At 42.4% G+C, this 26,322-nt stretch overlaps 1 protein-coding gene across 1 annotated transcript in view; it reads right to left on the bottom strand.

Annotated features, from left to right (window-relative positions):
• The window catches only part of LOC125890275 (uncharacterized), a 45,265-nt gene extending 19,156 nt beyond the window's left edge, over positions 1–26,109 (bottom strand). The window contains exons 1-8 of the mRNA XM_049578841.1: positions 26,072–26,109; positions 25,192–25,370; positions 19,165–19,197; positions 18,979–19,058; positions 18,585–18,734; positions 15,668–15,765; positions 15,110–15,424; positions 13,488–13,531 (exon numbers count right to left, since the gene is read on the bottom strand). Coding sequence (XP_049434798.1) covers positions 15,328–15,424; positions 15,668–15,765; positions 18,585–18,734; positions 18,979–19,058; positions 19,165–19,197; positions 25,192–25,370; positions 26,072–26,085 — 651 coding nt within the window. The 5' untranslated portion in view covers positions 26,086–26,109 and the 3' untranslated portion in view covers positions 13,488–13,531; positions 15,110–15,327. The remainder of the gene's footprint in view (positions 1–13,487; positions 13,532–15,109; positions 15,425–15,667; positions 15,766–18,584; positions 18,735–18,978; positions 19,059–19,164; positions 19,198–25,191; positions 25,371–26,071) is intronic.
• Between the last annotated feature and the right edge of the window lie 213 nt (positions 26,110–26,322).

Below are 26,322 nucleotides of genomic sequence, written 5' to 3'. Positions count from 1 at the left end.
TAGCAGCAGCAACACGCTTGAGGCAGAACAATTGATCCGGTGCCGGCAGGAAAATGCCACCCATAAGCAAACTAATCAGACTTGGATCGCAAAAGTGTGTCGAACCGTAGAAAAAGCTAAGATTCAATGTCACCAGGTGGTAAGCGGCACAGCTAAAACCTCATATGCCATTTGTAGGGACCATAATGAACGCCCAATACATAGCAGGTAATAGTCGCTGGGTGAACTATTTGTGGTACAATCAACAGGTTTGTAAATTGGTCTATAGCAGCACTAGAAGGTGTGAGTAAACAGTTGCATGCTACATCCCTAGTGACTGTGCAGAACAGACTTGTCAGCGAAACAATGTTAGCCTCAGACCAAGGTGTCTGTGATGTAACAGGGGAAGAGTGCTGTACAGCCATCCCCATGAATACAGGTGAAGATGGCAACCTGACTCAAGCTTTAGAAAACATGCGTAGATTAAGAGACAACATTCCAACTGGAACACTAAAACCTCATCAATTCTTGACTGTTTAGAAAAGTTCTCTGTTGGAAAAATCTTAACGATTTATATGAGACCATAATTGACAATACGAACGTATGTGAGAATATGGCTGATAATATAAACTTATATGAGCCAATGAAGGGGAACCTGGAAGGGGAATACAAGGTCGTATAGAGGGAGAGCCGATTCAGGGTAAGAAAAAAACAAATAATTGGCAATAGATTTAGGTAAAACCTTGCTGTTACCAAACCCATACTAACAATCGACTGATTAACATATATAGGTTATTTATACCACGGGGCAATTAGGAGGAAAAGGAGGAAAAGAAGGAAGTGAATTGAACTAAACAGTGTCCTTTACAATACATATATAGGTGCAGAGCATGGCCAGCAGTTGGAGATCCCCATATCCAAAGCAGCAGAATCCAGGGTTGGCCTAGCAAGAGCGCCCAGCCATGCCGGAGTGGCCAGACCATTCCAACCCATCTCCAAGGCTGACCAACCAACCCCCATTCCCGTATGTACCCCAAGGAGGAGCCTCCATCGAAACCCATTGGTACCAGTACACGCCGATGACTTCGTCAGGAACCTACGTGCCACCGTTTGTGCAGCTGCCATTGATGAATATCCCAAACTGGACTCCCATCAACCCCTTCAACCCCGCTGACAACGCACACCTGTGCCACAAAGACCATTGTCCCGAGCCACCAGAGTCCTGCTGCAACTCCAATATAACGTGTGGCCTGATGCAGTGGAAGAACATCTCCATAAGCTGCAAAACGAGACGCCCACCACTGAGAGATACAAGCAGCTCGTGGATGACCTGCACACCTAACTCTATGATGTTCCTGCAAAATTCTACTGTCAACTAGTGTGCAGCCTCTCTCTAGAGCTGCGACATAGCCTGCGCAAGCTGCGCCATTACACTTACTAATGCAGGATGGTGGAAAATTGCTGGGGTCTGAAGGAGCAGCATGAACGGGATCAATAGGAGAAGATCAACCTGCGTGCTCAAGTTCACATACTGACAGGAGACAACCAAAACCTGTGACAGCAGCTGGCAACCTGTCAAGAGCTGGAGCTTGAGATCGCGTTACTGAAGGATCAAGTTGCAGCTTACCGCCGTCTGCGTATGAGTTTCCACTGACTCTACTGACCAGTGACTGTGCTATATCAACAGTTGCAGGATCACTAGGGCGTTCCACTCACTGTAATCGTTCTATAATTATGTATACACTGGAGTGATGATGTATCCCACTGTGACTTATCTTGTGTGTTGCACCTTTCGAGGTTTTAGATTAACCACTGTAACAGAGTGATACTACACATTGAGTGCCTTACCCTTGTTGTGCCTATACCAAGCTGTAATCAGTAGAATGTAGTGTGGTTGATGTCTTGGGTAGAGTGGGACTTTGCAGTCCCAGAGGAGGGAATATATATTTTTTCCCTCTGTTAAGCTTGCTGATTCATGTTGATTGTAGTATGGGATCTTCTGGTCCCAAAGGGGGGAATATATATTTTCCTCCCTCACTATTTAATGGGACTTGTTAGCCCCAAAGGGGGGGATGTAGTGTAATGTTTACTGAAGTGTTTATACTGTACCTTTAAGTTGACCTTTAAAGATACATGTTGAAGCAATGTACTCTGTGCAACTGACAGATCACACACTGGTTTATTATTTTATGTATTCTTATGACACACACACACTCACTGAGCACTTTAGCATTGTGGTGGAGAAGTACCTAGGCATCATTTCTAAAAATAGCATGAGGATGGGCTCAGAAACACTGGTGGAAAGTTAGGGTTATTACAACTTGTCCTGATATGACCCTGGTAAGAGGAGGCGGTCTTAGATTGTCCAGGAAAACATTACGAGTACAAGTAAAGAGGTGGGGTTTTGGATGAAAGGAGAAAAAGTGAAGACTCAGCAGAAATATGACACCGTTATGGTGGTAGGATGAAAGGAAAAAAGTGGAAACTCAGCAGAAATGTGACATCGTTCCGATCAGAGCCAAGTGGGAAGGATTAAGAAAGAGACGACTCAAATTTCAGTCTCACTCCGGAGTTTGACTCATTGAGTTGTGTTGTGCTGATGCCTGCGTGCACAATAAAACTCAGTTGCATCTGATTCTATGTGTCTCCAGTGATTTTTTACCTCTGAGTATTTGAGTTTTTTGATATCTAATAGAAAACAACGAAAGTCCGTTCGAGAAGAAGGGAACGAGGTCACGAGCTTTCTGGCCCAGCTCCAGACCTTCAAGTTTTGTTTCAACAGTAGCAATATTCAACTGCTCTTAACTCAAAGATCATAGTGTGGGTTAAAATGAAAAAGAAAGTGGCACACACATAAGCCGTGAGCCTGCTTCGCCTCAAGCCTTTCCCAGCTGACCCAGAGCCGGTTGCGGCGCACCATCAAGGCAGAAATACGCCCGCTGGGAGCCGTTCAGCACCACGGAAAGCTCCCCACACAACCCGGACCCCAGAGTGAATAACAGGAGGTTATGGTGTTTCACTCTCTCCTCTCTATGACACTTGCATCTTGACCAGTAGCCTACTTTTGTTGCGTTGCTGATCCTCTATGGTACACAAATACAGTAATAATCACATAGCCTATTGGAACAACAGGACGTCGGACTAATGAGAGTTTGAATCAATGCTATGGCACCAATAAAACATGAGCTTGGTAGATTCTCCGGGGAAACCCTCTCCCCGCAGTTTGGGACTGTTCTATGCGATACCACTGGCAGGGTGGAAATAAGTTAAAGTGTGGAGGAGACGGACCAGGTTAAGCGGCCGAACTGCGGGGAAGCCCTCTTGCCTCTCCCTGCAGTTAGGGACCGTTCTCCAAGGTACCGCTGCTTCTCTTCTCAGTTTCTTTTCTGAAGTACACAGTAAACTCCATAGTTTTGAAAGAAAATAGTGCGGGTGTGCGCTGGTGCAAAGGTACATTCTGGGTGGGGCATGAGCGACCGGAGCGAAATTAGAGTGAGAGATGAGGCTCCACTCCACCTTTTAAAAAAATAGCTGCTCCTCGCTCAACACAGAATCCTCCCGCTCCCCGCTCCGCTCACATGCTCTGATCCATTTATGTTCAGAGTATTTAAGTTAAAGACACAAGAAGACACAGGAACACAAATTTATTATTTCATCATTTTTAATTGTTGCCACAAATAATGATAAAAAAACAGCAACAACTATCAGCATCATTATAATGACAATAAATTATTATTGTCAACAACAACAACTATTATTATTATTATTATTATTATTATTATTACATAAGACAAGATACGCAGCTGGAGTCATTCATGTCTAGAAGGGAACTCCTGATTTGTGAAACTCTGGTGAGATTTGCACGCGTTGTTCCTTCATTATGCACCAAGAACTATATAATTATGTTTTATAATGTACCGACGCTGTAATTAAAATCTGAATAGATTAAGGGACAAAAAATGTGTGCAGGAATAGAGAAAGATCATAGTTTGTGCTCCAATGATAACTCACAAGGTGTTTCGCGGATCTGTTGAGCCATTACTTCCGTGTCTGCGTACAAACTATGCGCCAACAGCAAAACGGTTACCTTAGCAACGAGCATGACCCTCCCAAAAAACCCCTTTTGGGTAATAATTACTATCATAATACAATGTTTATTGCTCTGAATTCATACAAGTATTATACTTTCGCATTAGCATGTCTGTTTGGAAGTTAGTAGGGACTTTAGTACTTTTTAAAACCCTAATTGTTTACAACCCGAGTTTGCAACCCGGAAGAACTACATATTTAGACTTTCATGTCACTTTGTAATGCGAAAATGACTGTTTCTCATAAGTGGCAGCCTGCAATATAAAATTGACAGTGCACCAGGGGGGTTGGGCAGATGGGGAACACTGCTGTTTGGGCAGATTAAAAAAATGTAATGATAATTTGGTGAAATTCCGTTTTTACCATATTTTGGGATGCCCCCTATTGGTGATCATACCAAACATGATAGAAGAATTCAAGACCTTTGTATAACAGTTGGTCCTATGATTATAGTTCATTGCTGAATTGCAAGACTTACAAAATGCACCAAAGTCAAAGTTCAGAGGTCAGTATCTCAAAGCAGGAGCTACATAGAGCCCTCAGACTGTCATGATATTACCGTCCTGATCACAACCTTTCTGGTGATGTGTTTGGTTTAATCCTATGACAAAGTTTTAATTTTCACCCCTTGGCCCCATCCCTTCTGTCAGGCATGCATTTCAGAGAGACATGGAGGGTGAAATGCAGAAAACTTGATTAACATTTGATTTTAAGGACATAATGATCAAATTCCTAAATGATAATGTTGTTTTGACCTATCTGAAATCAAAGCAGCCATTGTGTACCGTTTTGAGCACGTTTTTTCCAAATAATAAACATTTTTGACAAACCTAACACCAAGAAAGTCCTTATTGGTTGCACCGTGTGTCAAGAAAAAAGTTTCAGACTGATCAGAAATTAAAAATTATTATTATTATTAAATTATAATAAATAACATTTAAAATTGTGATTGCTGACTGACAAACAGTAGGCAGACTGGTTGGGACAAACATTCACCACACACCACAATGCCTTTCAAAAGTCCTGTGTTGAAGTAACGGAACTAATGAGAGTTTCATTATGTGAAAAAAATCTAAATCTAAATGTAATCCATTAGTTTACCTTGTTACTGAAAAAATATATATGATTGGAGTCATCTGATTAAAAGTAATCTAATTAATCCCAACACAACTGGTAATAACACAGCCATGTGGAGATGAAGGTAAAAGTAACAGGCACATCTGGTCACCCTACTTTATAAGTTGCATTTTGTTGTTCTTAAAAATGTATGACATACAGATACAATGTATCTACAAGACTTTGTGAAAAAGATAGCTTTGTATAAAGTTGTGTAACGGGTAACAGTCATTTTGAAATTTAGATGCTGTGAGGCAAGGCCTTTCCATTATTTAACATAAATGGAATTTTTAGGCAAAATATGTGATTAGTGTTACAGTTTTTTTCAATCGCTAACAAGCGCTTACCCATACTTCAGATACTTTTTCTAAACTCTTAACACAGACTCACACCTACAAAACACAATTGGCCAAATGGAAATTTTTTTTCTCAAAAACACATTTTGTTAAATATATACTAACTCTTCATTTCAAAATAGAACACATCTTTCTCTGCACACACTAACTTTACCAAAACACTGGAAATCTGACTCAAAATGAAATTATTCTGTCAAAGAATAACACTTGTTTTCACTTCACAAGGTATATGCAGTCAATCAAAGTACACCAGGTTTCAAAATACTGGCTATTGTTGACATTACAAAAACTGCATAGACTTTTATGTTTCAGTTTTACAGGTATTTGCATGCAAAACATGCAATCCACCATTTTTACACTAAATTTCTTGGTTGGGAACTGTATGTCCACATGTAATGTTCACATTCAAAAGCATTCCGGTAAAAAGCAAATCAGTTTTTTTCCTTTACTGTTTACTACAGGAGGTACAGTAGAAATACTGTTTACAATATGATAGAACAGAAAAAGTTTTACAGTATTGCTTACAGTGAACAAAATATCCATGAAACACACAAGAGCATTCTGAACAAAAAAACAACAGCAAAAAGCCCAGATAAAAAGGGGGGGAACTAAAAAAAAGCACAAAATTACTGTATCTAATCTCTGCGATCTTCAGGGTTAGGCCACATGTTTTCATCAACATCGCATCTGATATTATCCAAGGCGATGCACCTGGGATAAAACCGCTTGGTATGTCGGATCCACCCTTGGCAATCATCAACTGTGATGTTCCTGCAGCCAGCATCCATGGCTTCAAGGAGGGACATCTGGTCATGTGGCTGATGGTCATAAACCTTTCACCTCCATGCAGAAAAGAACTCCTCTATGGGGTTGAGGAAAGGTGAATAGGGTGGAAGGAAGAGGAGTACCAGTCTTGGGTGGACTTCAAACCATGTTGTTATTGCTTGCAAATGATGGAAAGCCACATTGTCCTAGGTGATTACAAAGGTCCTCATGTTTTCACCCTCCTGATCCTGCTCTGGAACCAGGTGCTGGTGGAGATCATTGAGAAAGGCAAGGAGGCGCTCGGTATTGTAGGGTCCAACCTGACATTTGTGAAGGAGTAATCCTGCATTTGCAACTGCTGCACACATGGTAATGTTTGCCCCTCTCTGTCCCGGCACATCAGCTGTGGCCCTTTTTCCAATTACATTTCGTCCATGTCGACGCCTTTTGGCCAGATTGAATCCTGCCTCATCTATGTATATGAATTCATGAGGGGCCTGGTTGGCCTCCAATTCCATAACTCTCTGAAACAAAGTTCATGTAAATCTCATTACTGTATACCATACTGTACTGTAACCTATTACTGTGTAGGTTACCTACTTGCAAAGTGCAAAGCTTATAGAACTGGACATTGAATTGAATATACAGTACTATACCTGGATATATTGTTGTCGTAGCTCCTTGACTCTCTCACTGTTCCTCTCAAAGGGAACAGTGTAGAGCTGTTTCATCCGCACTCTGTATTTGGACAATGTCCGCGTAATGGTTGTGAGGCTGATGCTATCAATATTGTCAAATATCTCATGGTCCTCCACAATTCTAGTTTGAATTTCATGCAGTTCTATTGCATTATTTGCAACAACCATTTCTACAATGGCAAGCTCTTGATCATTATTGAGGAGCTTTCCTCTTCCCCCAGAGGGAGGAAGACTTTGCATTCTTTAGAGGGACAAAAAAATCAACATATGCATGTATGGCCTTATTGACATGTCAAGTGAGAATAGAAACAATCCATGTAAAATGCAATACTTACCTGTTGGTTTGTTGAAAGATGCGTATAATGGAGGCAACCGTTGACTGCCTCAAATTGGGCTGCACTCTTTCACCAGCCTCTCTTAGTGAAAGACCGTGGTTGATTACATGGTCAATGATAGTGGCACGAATTTCATCACTGACTACTGTTCTTGCAGCCCTTGGAATGCCACCACCACGCATTCTTACACCTCTACCTTGCCCTCTCCTTGGGCCTGCTCTTCTCCCTGGCCCTGCTCCTCTCACTGCACCTCTCACTGCACCTGCTCCTCTCACTGCTCCCGCACCTCTCACTGCATCTCTCACTGGGCCTGCTCTTCTCCCTGGGCCCCTTGCTCTTACTCTTCCTCGTCCAGACATTACAGTGTTTCTCTTTTTCTGTTTCTCACTCCTCAAAGTCCTCCTTTTAACCCCTGCCACTGAGTCTAAGCCAGACTGGAATCAGCTGTGGTTGGCCCAATTTACCCGACATAAATCAACTGTGTGTCAATTATTTAATTGTTTGTTTATTATCAGCTGAGATATATTGTTTTTGAACTGATATCATTGCAGAAGCAGAGGTTTTTAGATACAGTTATCTAAGGTTTGGAATATTGTTTTTGCTATTGTGGGATGTTGTGTGTTAACATTCGTAAATAATACAAAAACAATCCATAATTTTGTTGGGAGGTATAGCTTGTCTGTTAAGAAAATGTAAGCATTGTGGAAATGTGTTCACTGACTGCATATTGTCTGAAAACGACATGAAATGTGTGAATGGTATGGCCACAAAAGACCAATGCTGTGCTAATTGTGTTTAGAGTTTTGAAAATGTGACAGCTGGTTGGACAAACGCTTGTTAGCGACTGAAAAAAACTGTAATATGTAATTAGTGAGAGTCACCTATCACAGGAGAGCCAGTATGGTTTCTATATAGAGAGACAAGGTAGTAATGCAACTCTTTAAAAAGCTGACATGTTTTTGTATTAATGCACTGAACCAAATTTTCAGATAAATTGTATGTTGTCTTGGGTGTAGATATAATGAAGTAGAGAAATAAATACAACAAATATATTATATATACTTCATTAATCCCTGAGGGGAAATTCAATGGTAACACATAGTTCACTGTAACACAAATAGGAAAAATTCAGATAGTATGATATTAAAGAACAAAGTACTTCATTTGGTATTTTTTTTATTGAAGATAGTGTCAATTAACGTTCATATATCTTCAAGTGACAAAACTTGGTGTGCAACAAAGCACAACAGTAGTAATAAACAATACAAAGTTTAAAATGAAATACAGCCACAAGCAGCTGTGGAGAGTTCCAGGCCCAACAGGCAGTCTTGTTTATGTTTATAACATTAAGAAGGAATAACAAACAAATAAAAAATCACAAATCTGACATGTAACGGTGCTTCTAAACCTTCAGCACTGGGAACCTTGTGAAACTGGAAGCACTAACAGGTGTCCTTATCCGGCACAACCTCCAATGGCCACTTCTTTCCACTGTAACACAAACTGCATTATGTCTTTTAAAGTCATAAATCATAAAAGAAAGAGGGAATATTTCCACAATTTTCTCACAGACCATATATCTGCTGAATGAAGATCACATGCTGACACAGTATATATGCGGCATACACCATCTATCCAATTATAAACTGAGTAAAGCAGTAATACTTTTCCAGTATTTATTTAAATGATGATTTTTTCTGACTTCTCAACAATGGTGTCTATATATATATATATATATATATATATATATATATATATATATATATATACATATATTAATGATATTTTTTAAAAAAAAAAACTGCTCGTATTACTACTGAGACACCTTATAAGATAAAGAAAATTAGCTCTGACCGAATTATATGGGGCATATGAGCCATCAGCAAGCTAACAATGGAAAGCACTATAAATACCCTTTATGTACTCAAAGTCTTTATCTTTTAACTATATTAGCATTTGTAAATAAGAATTGTTTCTTAAGGACTTGCTTGGTAAAATAAAGGTAAATCAACTTTTAAAAAAGCCTTGATGCTCCAGGTAATTCCTCATCTGCTTTTCTCTCCTCACTCCGTGTAACTCCATCTATGTTGAAGCTCGTACTCGTACTTGTACTCGTCGTCCTCTGCTTATCCGGGTCCGGGTTGCGGGGGCAGCAGCCTCAGCAAGAAAGCCCAGACAGTCCTCTCCCCAGCCACTTCCATCAGCTCTTCCGCGGGAACCCCGAGGCGTTCCCAGGCCAGCCGGGTGATGTAGTCCCTCCAGCGTGTCCTGGGGCGACCCCGAGGTCTCCTCCCCGTTGGACATGCCCGAAACACCTCCCAAGAGAGGCGTCCGGAAGGCATCCTTACCAGATGCCCAAACCACCTCAACTGGCTCCTCTCGATGTGGAGGAGCAGCGGCTCTACTCCGAGTCCCTCCCGAATGTCTAAGCTCCTCACCCTATCCCTAAGGCTGAGCCCAGCCACCCTGCGGAGGAAACTCATTTCGGCCACTTGTATTCGCGATCTCATTCTTTCGGTCACTACCCAGACCATAGGTGAGGGTTGGAACGAAGATCGACCGGTAAATCGAGAGCTTCGCTTTCTGGCTAAGCTCCCTTTTCACCACAACGGACTAGTTAAGCGCCCGCATCACTGCTGACGCTGCCCCAATCCGCCTGTCAATCTCCCGCTCCATCCTACCCTCACTCGTGAACAAGATCCCGAGATACTTAAACTCCTCCACCTGAGGAAGGACCTCCCCCCTGACCTGGAGTGGGCAATCCACCCTTTTCCGGCTGAGGACCATGGCCTCGGACTTGGAGGTGCTGATTCTCATCCCAGCCGCTTCACACTCACACACTTCACACCGCCCCAGTGAGAGCTGGAAGTCACTGTTTGATGGAGCTAGGAGGACCACGTCATCCGCAAAAAGCAGGGACGAGATTCTCCCATCACCGAACCTGACACCCTCCACCACTCGGCTGCGCCTAGAAATTCTGTCCATAAAAGTTATGAACAGAACCGGTGACAAAGGGCAGCCCTGGCGGAGTCCAACCCTCACCAGGAACAGGTCCGACTTACTGCCAGCCACGCGAACCAGACTCATGCTCCTTCGGTACAGGGACTGGATGGCCCTTAGCAAGGGGCCACCCACCCCATACTCCCGGAGCACCCCCCTCAGGATTCCCCTGGGGACACGGTTGTAAGCCTTCTCCAAATCCACAAAACACATGTGGACTGGTTGGGCGAACTCCCATGCCCCCTCCAACACCCTGGCGAGGGTAAAGTGCTGGTCCACGGTTCCGCGTCCGGGACGAAAACCACTTTGCTCCTCCTCGATCCAAGGTTCAACTATCGACCGGACCCTCTTCTCCAGCAGCCTGGAGTAGACCTTACCAGGTAGGCTGAGGAGTGTGATCCCCCTGTAGTTGGAACACACCCTCTGGTCCCCTTTCTTGAAAATGGGGACCACCAACCCGGTCTGCCACTCCAGAGGCACTGCCCCCGATGTCCACGCAATGCTGCAGAGGCGTGTCAGCCAGGACAGCCCTACAACATCCAGAGCCTTGAGATATCCGGGACGAATCTCATACACCCCCGGGGCTCCACCGCCTCGGAGTTGTTTCACCACCTCGGCGACTTCTGCCCCAGAAATTGGACGACCCGCCCCTGAGACCCCCATCTCTGTTTCCTCACTGGAATATGTGTTGGTGGGATTGAGGAGCTCCTCAAAGTATTCCTTCCACCGCCCGACAATGTCCCCAGTTGACGTCAGCAGCTCCCCGCCCCCACTGTAAACAGTGTGAGCAAGTTGCCGCCTTCCCCCCCGAGGCGATCGATAGTCTTCCTCCATGGCCTCACCGAACTCCTCCCACGCCCGAGTTTTTGCCTCCACGACTGCCGCCGCCGCGCTCTGCTTGGCCCACCGGTACCCGTCAGCTGCTTCCAGAGACCCCCAGACCAACCATGCCCTGTAGGCCTCCTTCTTCAGCCTGATGGCTCCCCTCACCTCTGGTGTCCACCAGCGGGCTCGGGGATTACTGCCACGACTGGCACCAGCGGCCTTGCGGCCACAGCTCGCAACCGCTGCCTCAACAATGGCAGAGCGGAACAAGGCCCATTCGGACTCAATGTCCCCCTCCGCCCTCGGGACGCGGTCGAAGCTCTCCCAGAGGTGGGAGTTGAAGATCATCTGGACAGGTTCTTCCGCCAGGCGTTCCCAGCAGACCCTCACTGTTCGTTTGGGCCTGCCAGGTCTGCAGCGTCTTCCCCCACCATCTGATCCAACTCACCACCAGGTGGTGATCAGTTGACAGCTCTGCTCCTCTCTTCACCCGAGTGTCCAGAACATATGGCCGCAGGTCAAATGATACGACTACAAAGTCGATCACTGACCTGCGACCTAGGCTGTCCTGGTGCCACGTGCACCGATGGACATCCTTATGTTTGAACATGGTGTTAGTTATGGCCAAACTGCGACCCGCACAGAAGTCCAATAACTGAACACCACTCGGGTTCAGATCGGGCAGGCCGTTTCTCCCAATCATGCCCCTCCAGGTCCCGCTGTCATTGCCCACGTGAGCGTTGAAGTCCCCCAGCAGAACAATGGAGTCCCCGGTTGGGGCACTGTCCAGCACCCGTCCCAGGGACTCCAAAAAGGGTGGGTACTCTGAACTGTTGTTCGGTGCATAAGCACAGACAACAGTCAGGACCCGTTCCCCGACCCGAAGGCGCAGGGAAGCAACCCTTTCGTCTACTGGGGTAAACCCCAACGTACAGGCAGAGAGTCTGGGGGCTATCAGAAAGCCCACCCCGGCCCTCCGCCTCTCACCCGGAGCAACTCCAGCGAAGGAGAGAGTCCAACCCCTCTCAAGGACTAGGATTCCAGAGCCGAGGTGAGGCCGACTATATCTAGCCGGTAGCGCTCAGCCTCTTCCACAAGCTCCGGCTCCTTCCCCGCCAGAGAGGTGACATTCCATGTCCCAAGAGCCAACTTCTGTAACCGAGGATCGGACCGCCAAGGCCCCCGCCTTGGTCTGCTGCCCAATCCACATTGCACCGAACACTTCTGGATCCCTCTACGGGTGGTGGGCCTGCAGGGGATGTTGAAGCTCCAAATATGTAATTAATGTAATACGTAAGGTCAACAAAATGAAAGTAGTCACTGACTTCAGAATAGAACATAGCTGGCCATTATCATCCATTTTGCCATAAAAAAAACCTGGCACTTCTCCTGCTTGTTGGCCTGGTCTGCACTGGAGATTTCAAGGAGCAGAAGTCAGCAAAGAACAAATATTCTGTTTGTTCTTGAAGTTTAAATGCTCAAACTTTAGTCTGTTATAAGATGTTGTGACCGTTATGCGATCATAGTATTGTACTCATAAAAGAAGCCTGTTTGCTACATTGATGAACTCATGGCTTTTGTAGACTAAATGAGGAACAGATGATTTGTCAGAGCTGTTCCAGGTTTTGCAATGAGGAACATATTTTATCTTTTTACCGAAATTAGATAAACGGCTGGATCATCATCGAGTGAACTTATGTGGCTTAATATTTTGCCTTTTTTTGTCACATTTCCCCAAGGAGACCTATGGCCTGCACATAATGCAGGCTATTACAGCACTAAGTTTTTAGTTTGGACATAATATTTAAGTATTATTTTAGTATTAGTATTATTATAATTATTTTAGTATTGGCCATAACTCAATCATTGGTGTGTATGTAAATACTGCCAGTGTATGGGAGTGGTTTACTCCAGGATGACCATGCTCCAGTACAAAGAGCGGGAGGGCTCTCTGAATGGTTTAATGAAGATGAAAATTATGTAAGTCATGATGCTATAGCCTTTGCGCTCATGAAATCTTAACTCAGTTGAAAACCTATAGGAGTCTCCATCACCATCATCAAAGTAACAAATGAGGGAATATCTTTTGGAAGAGACTTGTTGAATCAATGACAAGGCACACTGAAGCTGTTCTAGTGGCTTATGCTGGATCTTACTTAAACACTTTATGCTGTGTATATTAAACATAGTCATGAGCAAGTATTGAGCACCTATTAAACAGCATTATAGACAAACTTAACCATAGAAATGTACCTTAAATATGGCAACAGTTTGTACTTGTCACACTAATTATCTATGTGCAACACTTCATAAATTATACATACCAGAGTTTGCACGGTTATCACTCCACAATCTTCATTTGTTGGCCCTTAAAAATAGAGAGACTTTTCTTAGTTTCAAATCTTTGCCATACCACTGTCTTGAATACCTTTTCAGGAGAATTACAGCAATAACAAAAAATATTGGCCCTTTTTGACTGTAACATTCTCTAACATGAGACCTTCCAGAAAACGTGAAATTAAGAGACTCTTCCAATGGATGAAAAAACAACCACGCAGAGCTGGAAGTATCACATTTGCTCCCACAGTTTAAAAACAACTTAAAATTGATTCCAGGAGCTTTACCTGGAATTGTGTCATCGTCACTATTTTCACTGACACAAAGTTTATAATTTTGAATTTCTTGATTACAGAAGGGGCTGAATTACTGTGACAGGGACTGTGTTTGAGTGGGATTATAATTAACCTTCATAACTTTGCATTTGGAAACCCTCTTCACAGGGTAAAAATCTTGGCTCCCTGACATCATATGTGGGCATTCTGAAAGGAAAACATATTAAATTCATAAAGCTTAATACTACATTAAAAAAGCCTTTACAGAATGATGAGAGGTTATTGAGATCACATAGTTTATACTTAGTCTCAGTTCTTTTTGTAGTTATTCTGGTACAAAATCTGTAAGCAACGCTGGTAAATTACTGTACTCAAAACATGTAGGATAAATATATCAGCAATAAGACAGAAGTTGAATCCATGAATTTAAAACACAGTAAATCAGTCTTGCAGTGTCTTGGAGTTGTGGATCACTTTCTCACAACCCAGAGTAAAGTTCATTTGACTGTGAAAAAAACAGAGCACTTGTACATTGTACAATTTGCTCCAAAATTACTTGTTAGTGGCAATGTCTATGGACTGGACACACTTACTGTATGAATTAGGGGAAATGTGTAAAACAGCCAAACACACAGAATGAGTGTCGTGGGGAAAATACTGGTTATTGTGCTCAAGACCACCTAAACTGAGAGCAAGTCATGAGCAAGACTAGATCAGTCCCACTCTACAGAATACACTCAATAAAATGTAAAGCATTCAAACCATAAGCACTTAGGGTTAGAGCTGCAACTATTAATTGATTGGTAATCAAATATGAAATTAATCTAGTCTTTTTTTAATAAATAAAAAAACATACAAATTCTGAATTCAGCTTCTAAATATGTCAATAGTTCCTGGTTTCTTTACTCCTTTCTAACAGTAAACTGAATGTCTTTGAGTCGTGAACAAAACAGGACATTTGAGGACATCATCTTGTATTTTGTAAAACACTGATCAGAGATTTCATGGACCAACAAATGATTGATTACTTGAGGAAATAACTGTCAGATTAATCAATAATGAAAATAATTGTTAGTTGCAACCCTACTTTATTTATCATATATAAGTGCGTTTAGAAATTGTTTGAAATTACATATGACTCAAGATATTGGTTGCATTTGAAACAGGAAGTTTGAAATCAAATCATAGTAAATTTCAAACCTGTTATTAAACAGATAAATTTTAATATATTGCCCAAACCTAATAGGCCACAACCCCTTACAAATGCATGTACAGCCCTCATGAAGACTTACAAAAATGAATGTCAAATCAAATTTACAAACAGTAAAACACACCTTTCCTTTTCCATGTTCTGTGTGCTGGGGATCCTGTCAGGGCTGCATGTGGTCCTGCTGAGGCTGCCAAGATTCTACTTTGGGCTGCTGGTGGTGTGGTCAGTGGTGGCCTGGTCAGTGGTGGCATGGTCAGTGGTGGTGTGGTCAGTGGTGGCGTGGTCAGTGGTGGCCTGATCAGTGGTGGTGTGGTCACTGGGGCCACTGAGGCTGCTGGGGGATCAAGGGCCACTGGTACTGGAGGGTCTGGTGAGGCCATTGGTGGTCCAGCTGGGGATCAGCATGGGTTGATGAGGGTTCACTCTGCATGGGGGCATTCTGAACGGAAAACATATTAAATTCATAAAGCTTAATACTACATTAAACAAGCCTTTACAGAATGATAAGAGGTAATTGAGATCACATAGTTTATACTTAGTCTCTGTTTTCTTTTTGTAGTTATTCTGGTACAAAATCTGTAAGCAATGCTGGTAAATTACTGTACTCACAACTTATAGGATAAATATATGGTGTGGTCACTGGGGCCACTGAGGCTGCTGGGGGATCAAGGACTACTGGTACCTGAGGATCTGGTGAAGCCAGTTGTGTTCAAGCTGGGGGATCAACTGGGGTAGATGAGGGTTCACCCAGTTGTCCTGTGGCGTCTTGTGGTAACCAGCCTCCATTGGAAAAGAAGTGAATTATTGAGAGTAAAAATACTTTCACTAATATAAGTTACATTGCATAATTTGCTAAAAAACAAACAAAAAAAACAATGTATAGAGTTATATAAACAGAATCCCTCAAAATCATCACTTATGACCCACTCAGAACATTTCTGGGCTTCAGCCTCTTTAGCAGCGATTAGCCCCCAGTCAATACAGCGCACAGATTCTGAGGTCAGAACTTAGTGGCAAAAAGTCAGATCACACATCAGTCTTTTTGAGTGGACACAAACAACATATAGAATTGTGTCGTCTGTATTCACAGACAGGCAATGGGCCTATATATTTCTGCTTTAGAATGTAACAGCTGTGAACCAATTTTGAAAATAATGTTTCTTTGATTTACTTCACTTCTTCCAACTGAAGCTTGCTCACCTAAATTACAATTTATGTCTCTTTCAATCTGACTTGTTCGTTGAGCCAGGGAGGAGGGGCAAAGTTTGAATGGTGTGTTTATAAACAATGTTGCTGATTTTGACTTTAAAGTTTACTCAAAGAGAGCTTTTAGTCCAAAAACAAGTGCTTTATAAGCAATCACAATTATTATGAAATAATTACCTTTATGTAAAAAGAATTAATTACTTGATGTCTGTAGATACCAGTATAAAGCTGCCTCATCATATTGAACCCTGTCCTTCTCACTGTATTCCAACTAAAGCAAATTCATGTAATTAAATAACATGTTTCAACTATGTCAATTCAAGCAAGTGCAGACTCCACAAAAATAATCCTTTATATATCCAGCTAACCCATTAAAAATAATCGGCATGGTTGTGCAGTCTGACTGTTTTTGTTGGAAATCTCTATTGAAAATTATATTACAAACATAAATATTAACAGTAGTGTGATCTATTTATTACACTAGTACATTGCAAATTTGTACAACTCGTTAATAGAAACAGATGTGTCTACTGGCTGTAGTTGATTGATTGTTCTACCAAACTTCTTTTACAAAGCAGAAGTTATTTAACATTAGACTGTTCACAAGACGGTGTCTCATGATGAAGATGTGACGATGAGATAGTCTACTACACTTCACTTTTTTTTTACTGAAACTATCATTAAATTTCAGCATGGCTAATTTCCTTGTCTCACTATACAATTTGAATGTGCTGTACTGGCATCAACATTAAACTATGTTGCTAATGCAGTAGTAGTATTCTGTGACATACATTCACATAATTCATTGTATGCCAATACACTCTTAGCTGTGATGTCAGGGTTAATTACAGTTGTTTTCTACACAGTTAATGTCATAAACACAGTGTACAATAAAGGCTGTTCAACATGAGGACTGGAATCTTTGTTTGTTTGTCTTCAGTTTAGGCCATACTAGCTTATCAGCCTAAATGAGTCTCATGATTTACCTGTAAGACTCAAGTTTTACTGCATTTCTTTGTCATTTGTGATGTCAAAAACTCAGATTTTACACGCAGTCAGAAACTAAAAGTGTGTATCCTGCTCATACTTAAGTTATAAAAGTGCACCAAAAAGTGTCTCTTCTGCCAAGGCTGCTGTCAGCTGAACAGCCAATCACAGTGGACAGCAGTAGAGAAGGTTGTACCACCGACCACTGCCTGGTTCAAAAGTAGTTTAGCCAGTTTCACTGACTGAAATACATGGGGCGCATCACATAGGACGAGCAGAGCAGAGATTTTTACCAGCTACATAGACTGTCTTTGTTGTGTGCTGGTTGTGTTTTCTGAGGAGATTGTTATTATTGTTGCAATGACTTGATGTTGCGTTCTCTTGCTATTGTTATTACTGAAGCTGCTGTGTCATGAATATGTTCTATTTTTATATAATAGTGTCTTTTAGCAGAGAAATTATTCTGTGTTTCCTGCCCAGGGACTACAGATGAAAATTAGCTTACTGCTAACTCTGGTGTGGCTAAGTAGCTCTGCACTGTCCCTGTTAAACAAACAAACAAACAAATAAATTTAAAGAGGGACAGATGACAGATACTCGACTTTGTTGTGTGAATGTTGGGTTTTGACAGATGCAGCTGGTTTTTACTTGTTTGAGGGCGGCATAGCTGTGCAAGAGGGAAAAATACACAAGCCATGTAAAAAAAATAGAGATGAGCCGTGCGATAGCTGCACGGGCACACACGTCTGCCATGTTCAGTGGAGCAGCTATAGCTAATTATAATGGCCGCTCTCTGCTGGAGACATTTGTGCTCCATTTGTGCTCCTGTATTGCCCTGTGTATAATGATGCAGTTAAATACAAGAGTACCAAGATTTGACTGACAAAAAGTTGACTTGGGGTCTTCTTGACAAATAACTTGAATTACTGTTTTTTTCAGGGGCAGCTCCAGTCTTAGCTTTATGATATTAACAATAAATATTTAATACTTTTAAGTAATCAATTACTCTCCTTCATTTTTCTTTGTACGTGATGATTTAAAGTAGCCCAGGAGTTAATTTTTCAAGCAGAATTTAATTTATTGCTGCACAAGGGAAACAAATCATTCATACCTTTTAGGATTTGTTTTGATAAATGTTAAAAATGGTTCACAATAATCTGTTTTGTTTTCTCATAATCCAATACACAGATAACCCATTTTGCAATTGTATTTGTAATTGTGTATCATTCAGCCCCAAGAGCATGGGACCAAGCACTGATTTAGGGTGCTGCTTTCAGTTCAATTCAAATGCAATGAGTGAGAGAAAAAAGGTAGTGTATCTATGTGTTTGTAAAAAAAAATTCACTTCCTAAATCCACATCAGAGTTCAAACTTGGTCCCTCTTTTAATAAATAAGACATTCTTACCTTGTCATACAGGCTCTTCATCCTCTCCAGGCATGTGGTGGAGGTTTCTGAGAGCTGGCAACGGGGTGCCAAAACCCAAGAACAGGGTTTCCTTCCAGGTTTTGAGACAAACAAAACAGGCCTTACTCCAAGGGCCTGCGATTTTTCGAGCTACAAAGGGCACACACATACGCACAACAACAACAACAATAAAAGATATATAAAAAGCAACATTTGGAAACTGCACAGAATTAAAACAATAAAAGGGATAACATACCAATATGTAACCTTCATCGCAAATATGCGAGGCGGTCCTATTTTTCATGTGGGTATTGACCCAGCTCTCCCGCTTCTTATCAAAATTTTCTATTTTATACTTGAGCCTCAACTTTCATGGCTGCTCAGCTTTGCATACCTTGCAGGTTTTGCAGGCCACATTAAGCTGTGCATTGCAGACCACACACTCCCTCAACATGGATCCCTGGCCTGGCATTTCTATCAGGGATAGAGAGTGTGTGTGAACAAGAGAGAAAGACTCACATTTTATGATAAACCATGTTCACTGAGAGAACAAGATTAAAAACAGAAAAGCAAAACTTACTTGAAGACAGCGTATACTTATAAAGATGGTAGGCTACAGGTGGAGGTTAATGGGGTGGATCACACGAAGAGTTGTTAGACAGAAGAAAATAAACACATGGTTAATTCTCTTGCAGACAATATAGATCTACTATACTGAGCTGAATTCAGTGAAATTAATTCAATTCACCATCTAAACAGCAGGACAATCCTCTTTCTACAGAAAGCTTGTGACTGTTATTAACTTGTTGCAGGAAATGTGTAAAATAGGAGAATAGTGGAGAGCCTGCACCACAGAATAGAGTAGACAGTACACACAGACAAGCTCATCTTCGCATCACATTTCATCATCAACAAGGCAGTGACATTTCTGTACTCCACGTTGCTATAGTGACATATGATGCCTGCGGAGCGACTGTTTATTAACCTGCTATACCATTAATTCATTTATCAGCAACTTAACAATAACTTCAAAAAGAGTTCCACAGCCCACACACGCACATATAACGTTACAGGAAGTTTAAAACCACATTAGGACTTTTTAAATGGACCTTGGCCGACCGGACCTAAATTGATAAAAAGATGATAGGACTCTGGTGGGTTGGACCGCGTCACGTCCACGCAGCGTCCTGTTATATGTTCAGACTTAACAGACTTAACCCAGGCGTTGCTTTTACTTCCTCTACTTTAACAAACATTAACATAAAGCTATAAAAGAGACGACTCTTTCAGCTTACAGCAACGTTAGCTGTAAAGCTAGCATAAATGCTAAAAGAGCTAGCTGGACAGGATTACCTCTCCAGACACGGTAACATTAGGCTACTTCTCCTGACGACCATCAGCTCTACCGCCTAATAAAATGTAATTAACATGATAAAACTCAGTCAACCTCAAACATCTTAGACAAAAGCCATAAACGAATAAAAAATAAAGAAATCAGGCATTTATCATCATCTTACCTCAGATCATTCCCAGCTGGGAATGAAACCATGTGTTTATTTTCTTCTGTCTAATTCATTCCCAGCTGGGAATGATCTGTATATTTTTCGTGGGTCTGTGAAAAAAGTGGGTCCGTAGGCATCGAAAAAAATGATCGCCCCCTGCTGGTACTGCAACTTCAAGGAGGCGTGTCTTTTACACGCTTAGGCGAGGTAAACCGTGACCCTGACACGGGATCCCCTACGGACCGGCGGGTGTATTACACGCTTCGCCGTGATACTGGGTTGGGGAAACTATAGGAAACTGGCTTGCTACTAAGGAAGACTCCAAACCACATGTTTCTGGCTTGGAAACTTGTTTCTAAGAGCTTCTTATCAAAAGCAACAGCTTAAGTTACAACATGGTGTTTTCTGACCAACTACTGAGGGAAACTATAGGAAACTGGCTTGCTACTAAGGGCTCATTTATGCTCCCTTTACGTACGAAAATGTATACGTCCGTTTCAAACGATGTTACTGTCAATGCCCACATACTTTCATGCGCACTTTACGTTGGCATGGATGTTAACCAATATATCCACCAGGAGGCAGCCCAGCGTCAAAAGTTTATGATAACAACAAACTCAAAAACAAACATGGCGACTGTAGGAGATACTGATAATGTACCTCTTGCATAAAAGACAAAAACAGAGGCAGCGTTGTAGGAGGCGGTGGTCGGTGAGGCCGTTAAATACATCGCGACTGGAGGACGGAGAATTCTTTTCTCTAGTACTGCCGATGAAAGAAATTGAATTGTTATTTCTTCTTCGTGTCTCACTACGTATCGGGTAGTGACAGCAACACTGCCCCCACAGTTTCCGGTGGTACTGCTCCGTTTGGCCCGTATCCGTAAGCTTTATGGAAACGTGCAGAAATACGGACGAAATGAACGCGGAGCACGGACAGAAGGCTCCGTCCGTATCCGGATCCGTATTTAATAAGTCTTAACGAAAACTCCAAACCACATGTTTCTGGCTTGGAAACTTGTTTCTAAGTGCTTCTTATCAAAAGCAACAGTGTAACTTACAACATCTTCTCAAAACGCTTTTCCGGTGCTGAAAACGCAAAATGTGACATTATGCTGTTTTCGGACCAGCTACTGAGGGAAACTATAGGAAACTGGTTTGCTACTATAGAATTCTCCAAACCACATGTTTCTGGCTTGGAAACCTGTTTCTTGTGCTTCTGGCTTTCTTACAGTGCAGACGCTCTGCTGTTTGCGCTCCGCTTTGCTTACATTCTTTTGTGGATATACTTGTTTTTTCCTGCTAAAAGCTACAGAAAGTAGATCCTGGATACTTATAAAGCATTGGGACTTTAATTTGTGAAAGATACAGAGGACTACTGCCATATTTTCACCACTTTTTCACCACTTCAGTACTGTGTGAGCAGGACTGAGGCACAGTGCAAGCCTTTTGCTGTGTCCGTGACTGGAAACCTGTGATTAGGACAAGGACAAGATGGCGAAATCTGTGAGCTGCACAGAATGTTAGCGACTAACCGAGACAATAAGGCAGCTTCAGAAGAAGAATGAAACGCTACAACAAATTTGTGAGAGTGAGTAATTCATTGACTCTGTGGCAGCTAACATACAAAGTGCTGATGGACAGACTTTTATATATGGAAATACAACAAGTGTGGAGCATACCATCGCTGACTTGGCTGACACAATCCCAAGGATATGTCCTAACACCACTGGATCAGCTGCAGAGGCCCCCAAACTGGCCTTCTCTAATGACCCTTCCTACTGGCACAGGACTGGTGCTCCACCAAAAGCATCAACTCCAGCCAGGACTTGGGCTGATGTCACTAGACACAAAGGCAAATCCAGCAGGAAATCAGTCAAGAGAGCCCCAGCGCTCACCCCTCCACTTGAACTCTCTCTACACAACAGGTATGATGCACTGGCTCCAAATGAAATATGTGACAATACCAACTACACTGAACCCAGGCAGGCCAATCACACTTGTGGTATTAAGGCTATCCAAAATGCAAGCAATAGCCCCAAAACCACTGCTAGACCCAGGGCCAGAAAAAACTATGCTAACTCCACACCTGAGAAGCCAAGGGCCAGGAGAAATATCGCTAACACCACACCTGATCAGCCAGACACCATCCTGATCGGGGACTCAATAACCAAGCATGTAAGAATGGCAAAGACTGAAAATCTAACAGTGTCTGACACGTCTGTCAGGGAGCTAACCGAGCTGTTGCCAGTGATCCTCTCTACACACCCAAGTAACATGAGGATCATCATCCATGCTGGGTCTTTTAACATTCTACGAAGAAAAACTGGCTCTGAGATCCTGAAAAAAGACTTTTCCCTGCTTCTGGAGAAACTCAGTGACTGTCAGCCACAAAATGTGTTTAGTTCTGGCCCCATTCCAACCCTGGGGAAAGGAATTAAGTCTTTTACCAGACTCCTTGCCCTGAATACATGGCTGACATCGGCATGCTTTACTCATGGGATAAAGTTTATTGACAATTTTAACATCTTTTGGAACTGTAAGGATTGCTTTCAGCGTGATGGGGTTCATCCGAACATCACTGGATGCAGACTACTCGGGGTCAACCTATGTCATGCTCTTGGAATGCCACACCAAAACAAGAATGGACAGATAAGAGCCAAGGGCCAGAGACAGACAGCCTGCATCTCTCCTCCTTCACCTGACCCTTTGCTCCACATCACCCAAGGCATTCAGAGGATGTCCCTATCCCAGTCAGGGATTCAACAACCCCCCTCCTGCCCTTCAGCACAACCACCAAGGAGCCAATGTTGCCCCCCCAGCACCGGCGCAACTACTAAGGAGCCAACGTCGACCCTCCCCACCACCACCACAATCACCACGGAGCCAGCGTCAACCCTGCCCCCTTCACCATGCTCACCAATCAAGGAGTTAGTTAAAGCTGCCACACCAAAGCTCAGTCAAATTGATGAACTCTTAAATAGTAGCCTTAGACATCATCACTCAGGTGCCTGTCAGAGATGTGACAGATCCCATGCCGCTTCTTTAAACATACCGGCGATCTTAAATAGCCGGTGGCATGGTCAAACACATCTTAAAATTGAAAAGTATCAGCCAGAGTCATCTCCAAGGTCTGTCATTCCTGTTTTGACTAGCATCAGGAAAAACAATGTGTACTCTATCTAATCTGACTCCAGTTATGCGTCAGCCACAGACTGTGTCAGACAATGTTAGTACACTAAACTTAGCTTTATTAAATATCAGATCTCTGGCTGGCAAGTCACTATTAATTAATGATTTTATTATCAAGAGAAACCTTGATTTTATGTTTTTAACTGAAACTTGGTTAAATGAAAACAACAGTGCAGCAGTACTTATTGAATCAGCCCCCCCAAACTTCCATTTTATCAGCTCAGTTAGAGAGTTTAGGAAAGGAGGTGGAGTAGCCACTTTATTTGAGGATATTTACCAGTACAAACAGTTGTCATATGGGAAGTTTGAGTCTTTTGAATATGTTGCACTGCAGTTGAGATCCTCCTGTCAAGCAGTGTTAGTAACCATTTACAGACCCCCAAAATATAGTGCACACTTTGTTGATGACTTTTCTAAACTATTATCTGTTGTTTGTATTTATTTTGACTGTGTTGTTATAGTGGGTGATTTTAATATTCATATTGATAATCCCAAAGATGGCAGTGCGAAAGAACTTTTCTACATCCTGGACAACTTTGAACTTTCCCAGCATGTATCAGAGCCAACACACAATAAGGGACATATTTTAGATCTAATTATCCCCAAAGGGCTCAACATTTCTGAGATTGTGGTGACTGATGTTGCCTTTTCTGATCATTACTGTGTTTTCTTTAAAATGGCCATCTCCGCTGACACCAGTAAAATTACAACAGAGGTAATCAGAAAACGCTATATCAACGAAAACACCTGTACACTATTCACCCAGGATTTTATACCCACACCAGCTCTGCCCTCAGTCTCTGTCAATGATCTGGTTCATAGTTTTAGCTCTAAAGCTATGAATATTATGGACAATATTGCCCCCATGAAGGTCAAAGTTGTCTCTGGTAAGAAAAAACCACCATGAAGGAACACCACATAGATAAAAGCTCAAAAAAGAGAATGTAGAAAAGCAGAACGCAGGTGGCCAAACTCCAGGTTCATTATGACATTTATAAGGAAAGTCTGCACATCTATAGCTTGGAGCTAAAAAGGGCGTGGCAGTCCTTTTTCTCTTAGATTATCAACAAAAATAACAACAATGCACGGACTTTATTTACTGCTGTTGACAGATTGACAAACCCATCAGTGTCAGTCCCTCTGCATAGCATCAGATATACTACAGATAGCCAACTGTTCTCTTCAGTCAGGCCTTTTTCCGATGGCCCTGAAGACTGCAGTCATTAAACCTCTCTTAAAAAAGCCTAATCTGGATGCCTCAGTAATAAATAACTACAGGCCCATATCAAACCTACCATTTTTAGGAAAGATCATTGAAAAGGTTGTTTTTCAGCAACTTAACACCTTCTTGGAGCAAAACAATTCCTTTGATGCCTTTCAGTCTGGATTTCGAGCACATCACAGCACTGAGACTGCACTTGTAAAAGTTTTAAATGACATTCATATGAGCAGTGATGCATCAAAGATTTCGGTTCTGGTATTACTGGACCTCAGTGCTGCATTCGACACAGTTGACCATAAGATACTGCTTGACAGACTAGAAAAGTTTGTGGGACTTTCTGGCACCGTGCTAAATTGGTTTAAATCTTATTTACAAGACAGGGATTTCTTTGTGTCACTTGGCAATTATGAATCTGTGTGTGGCAGCACACACAGACGAGTGGAGTTGGTACAATGGTTAGATTTATAAATAACCCGATGGAAACCAGACAACGCCACCCTCGGAATTTCGCCCAGGAAATAGTTATAGTACCAATACAAGGCACACAGGTTAGTTTTACTTGAGGCGGGAGACGTGGTTCTGGTTAAAATACAATATGCTTTATTACAAAAGTTATTAAAAATACCTAATAAAAATACCGTGCATACAGGGATGTGAAGGGAAGGGAGGACATTAACAGGGCAGGAGCTTACCAGTTGAGGGGAATGGGGAGGCGAGAGGGATTCCAGGAAAAGGAGCACCCCAGTCACTCGTGTCACTTACGCACGCAAACACACAACGGGGAAACCAAATGAAAACCGGGGGTTGCACAGCACACAAAAGGGGACACCACCACCAGGGCACCAAGACCACCACCGTAAGCTTCCAGCACCTGAAAGGAGAGGGGAAACGATTATTGGGGTGAACTCAAATAATCAAATCACCAATAAACAAAAATAAATACAAAGCTTTTAACAAAGGGGCAGCGACCAAGTTTGCAGCTTAACCAAATTAACAAAATAATTTAGCTGCCATAAATATTTCAAAACAATTTAACAAGAACAATGTACACAAAATAATCAGAATTATTCAAAAGAATATAAACGGCACTTGATCAAAATAAAGTTAACATGACATCAGATAACCAAAACAAAAATAATTGAAACTAATCAACTGAGTGCACCTCCAGTGGTGACAAAAGGAGCAAATGGGAAGCCAATGAACAAAAATGAGAAAATAAGGGAGTTAACCCCACAGCTCACACACATAAAATATGGGCCCATTGTTTTAGCTGCACGAGCCTCCTATCAACGCCAGCATAGTTGACACCGGCAGAAGCAAGGCAGGAAAGCCACAGCCCAGAGGCAAGGCACGGCAAATGGCGGTGTACACAAATCAGTGCAAAGCAGCAGCAAAGCACAGCAAAACAGGAGCAAAGCAAAGCAGACCCAAGCAAAGCAGCAGTGGTTCCCAATCAGCAGCATCACATGACCCACCTGTCAGTGGCTGCCATAAATAAAAAGAAATAAACTAAAGACAAACTAAATGTTAAGGGTGAGAGCAGAGAGACAGGTTGACATGCGCTATACATACCGATCAGGCTGCATCAGACCGCATGCAGGAGAGGAGAGGAGAGCTTCACGCTCAGATGGCTGCGGTTGCAAACCGCGGCCGCCAATAAGCCACGTGCACCGGATCGGAGATTCCCCGTGAGCGGTTACGTCTGCATGGTGTCCGACAATCCGACGTCTGAAACCAAACACACAATAACATGCCGAATCAGGCGAAATCAGGTACCAAAGCAAGATAGCTACTGCCACATTACCTGCACCAGGAACGGTGGG

This window comes from Epinephelus fuscoguttatus, linkage group LG6 (genome assembly GCF_011397635.1).
Source record: "Epinephelus fuscoguttatus linkage group LG6, E.fuscoguttatus.final_Chr_v1".
NCBI lineage: Eukaryota > Metazoa > Chordata > Actinopteri > Perciformes > Serranidae > Epinephelus > Epinephelus fuscoguttatus.
The sequence above is the reverse complement of the archived record's forward strand: the minus strand, read 5'-3'. Positions and strand labels throughout refer to the sequence as shown.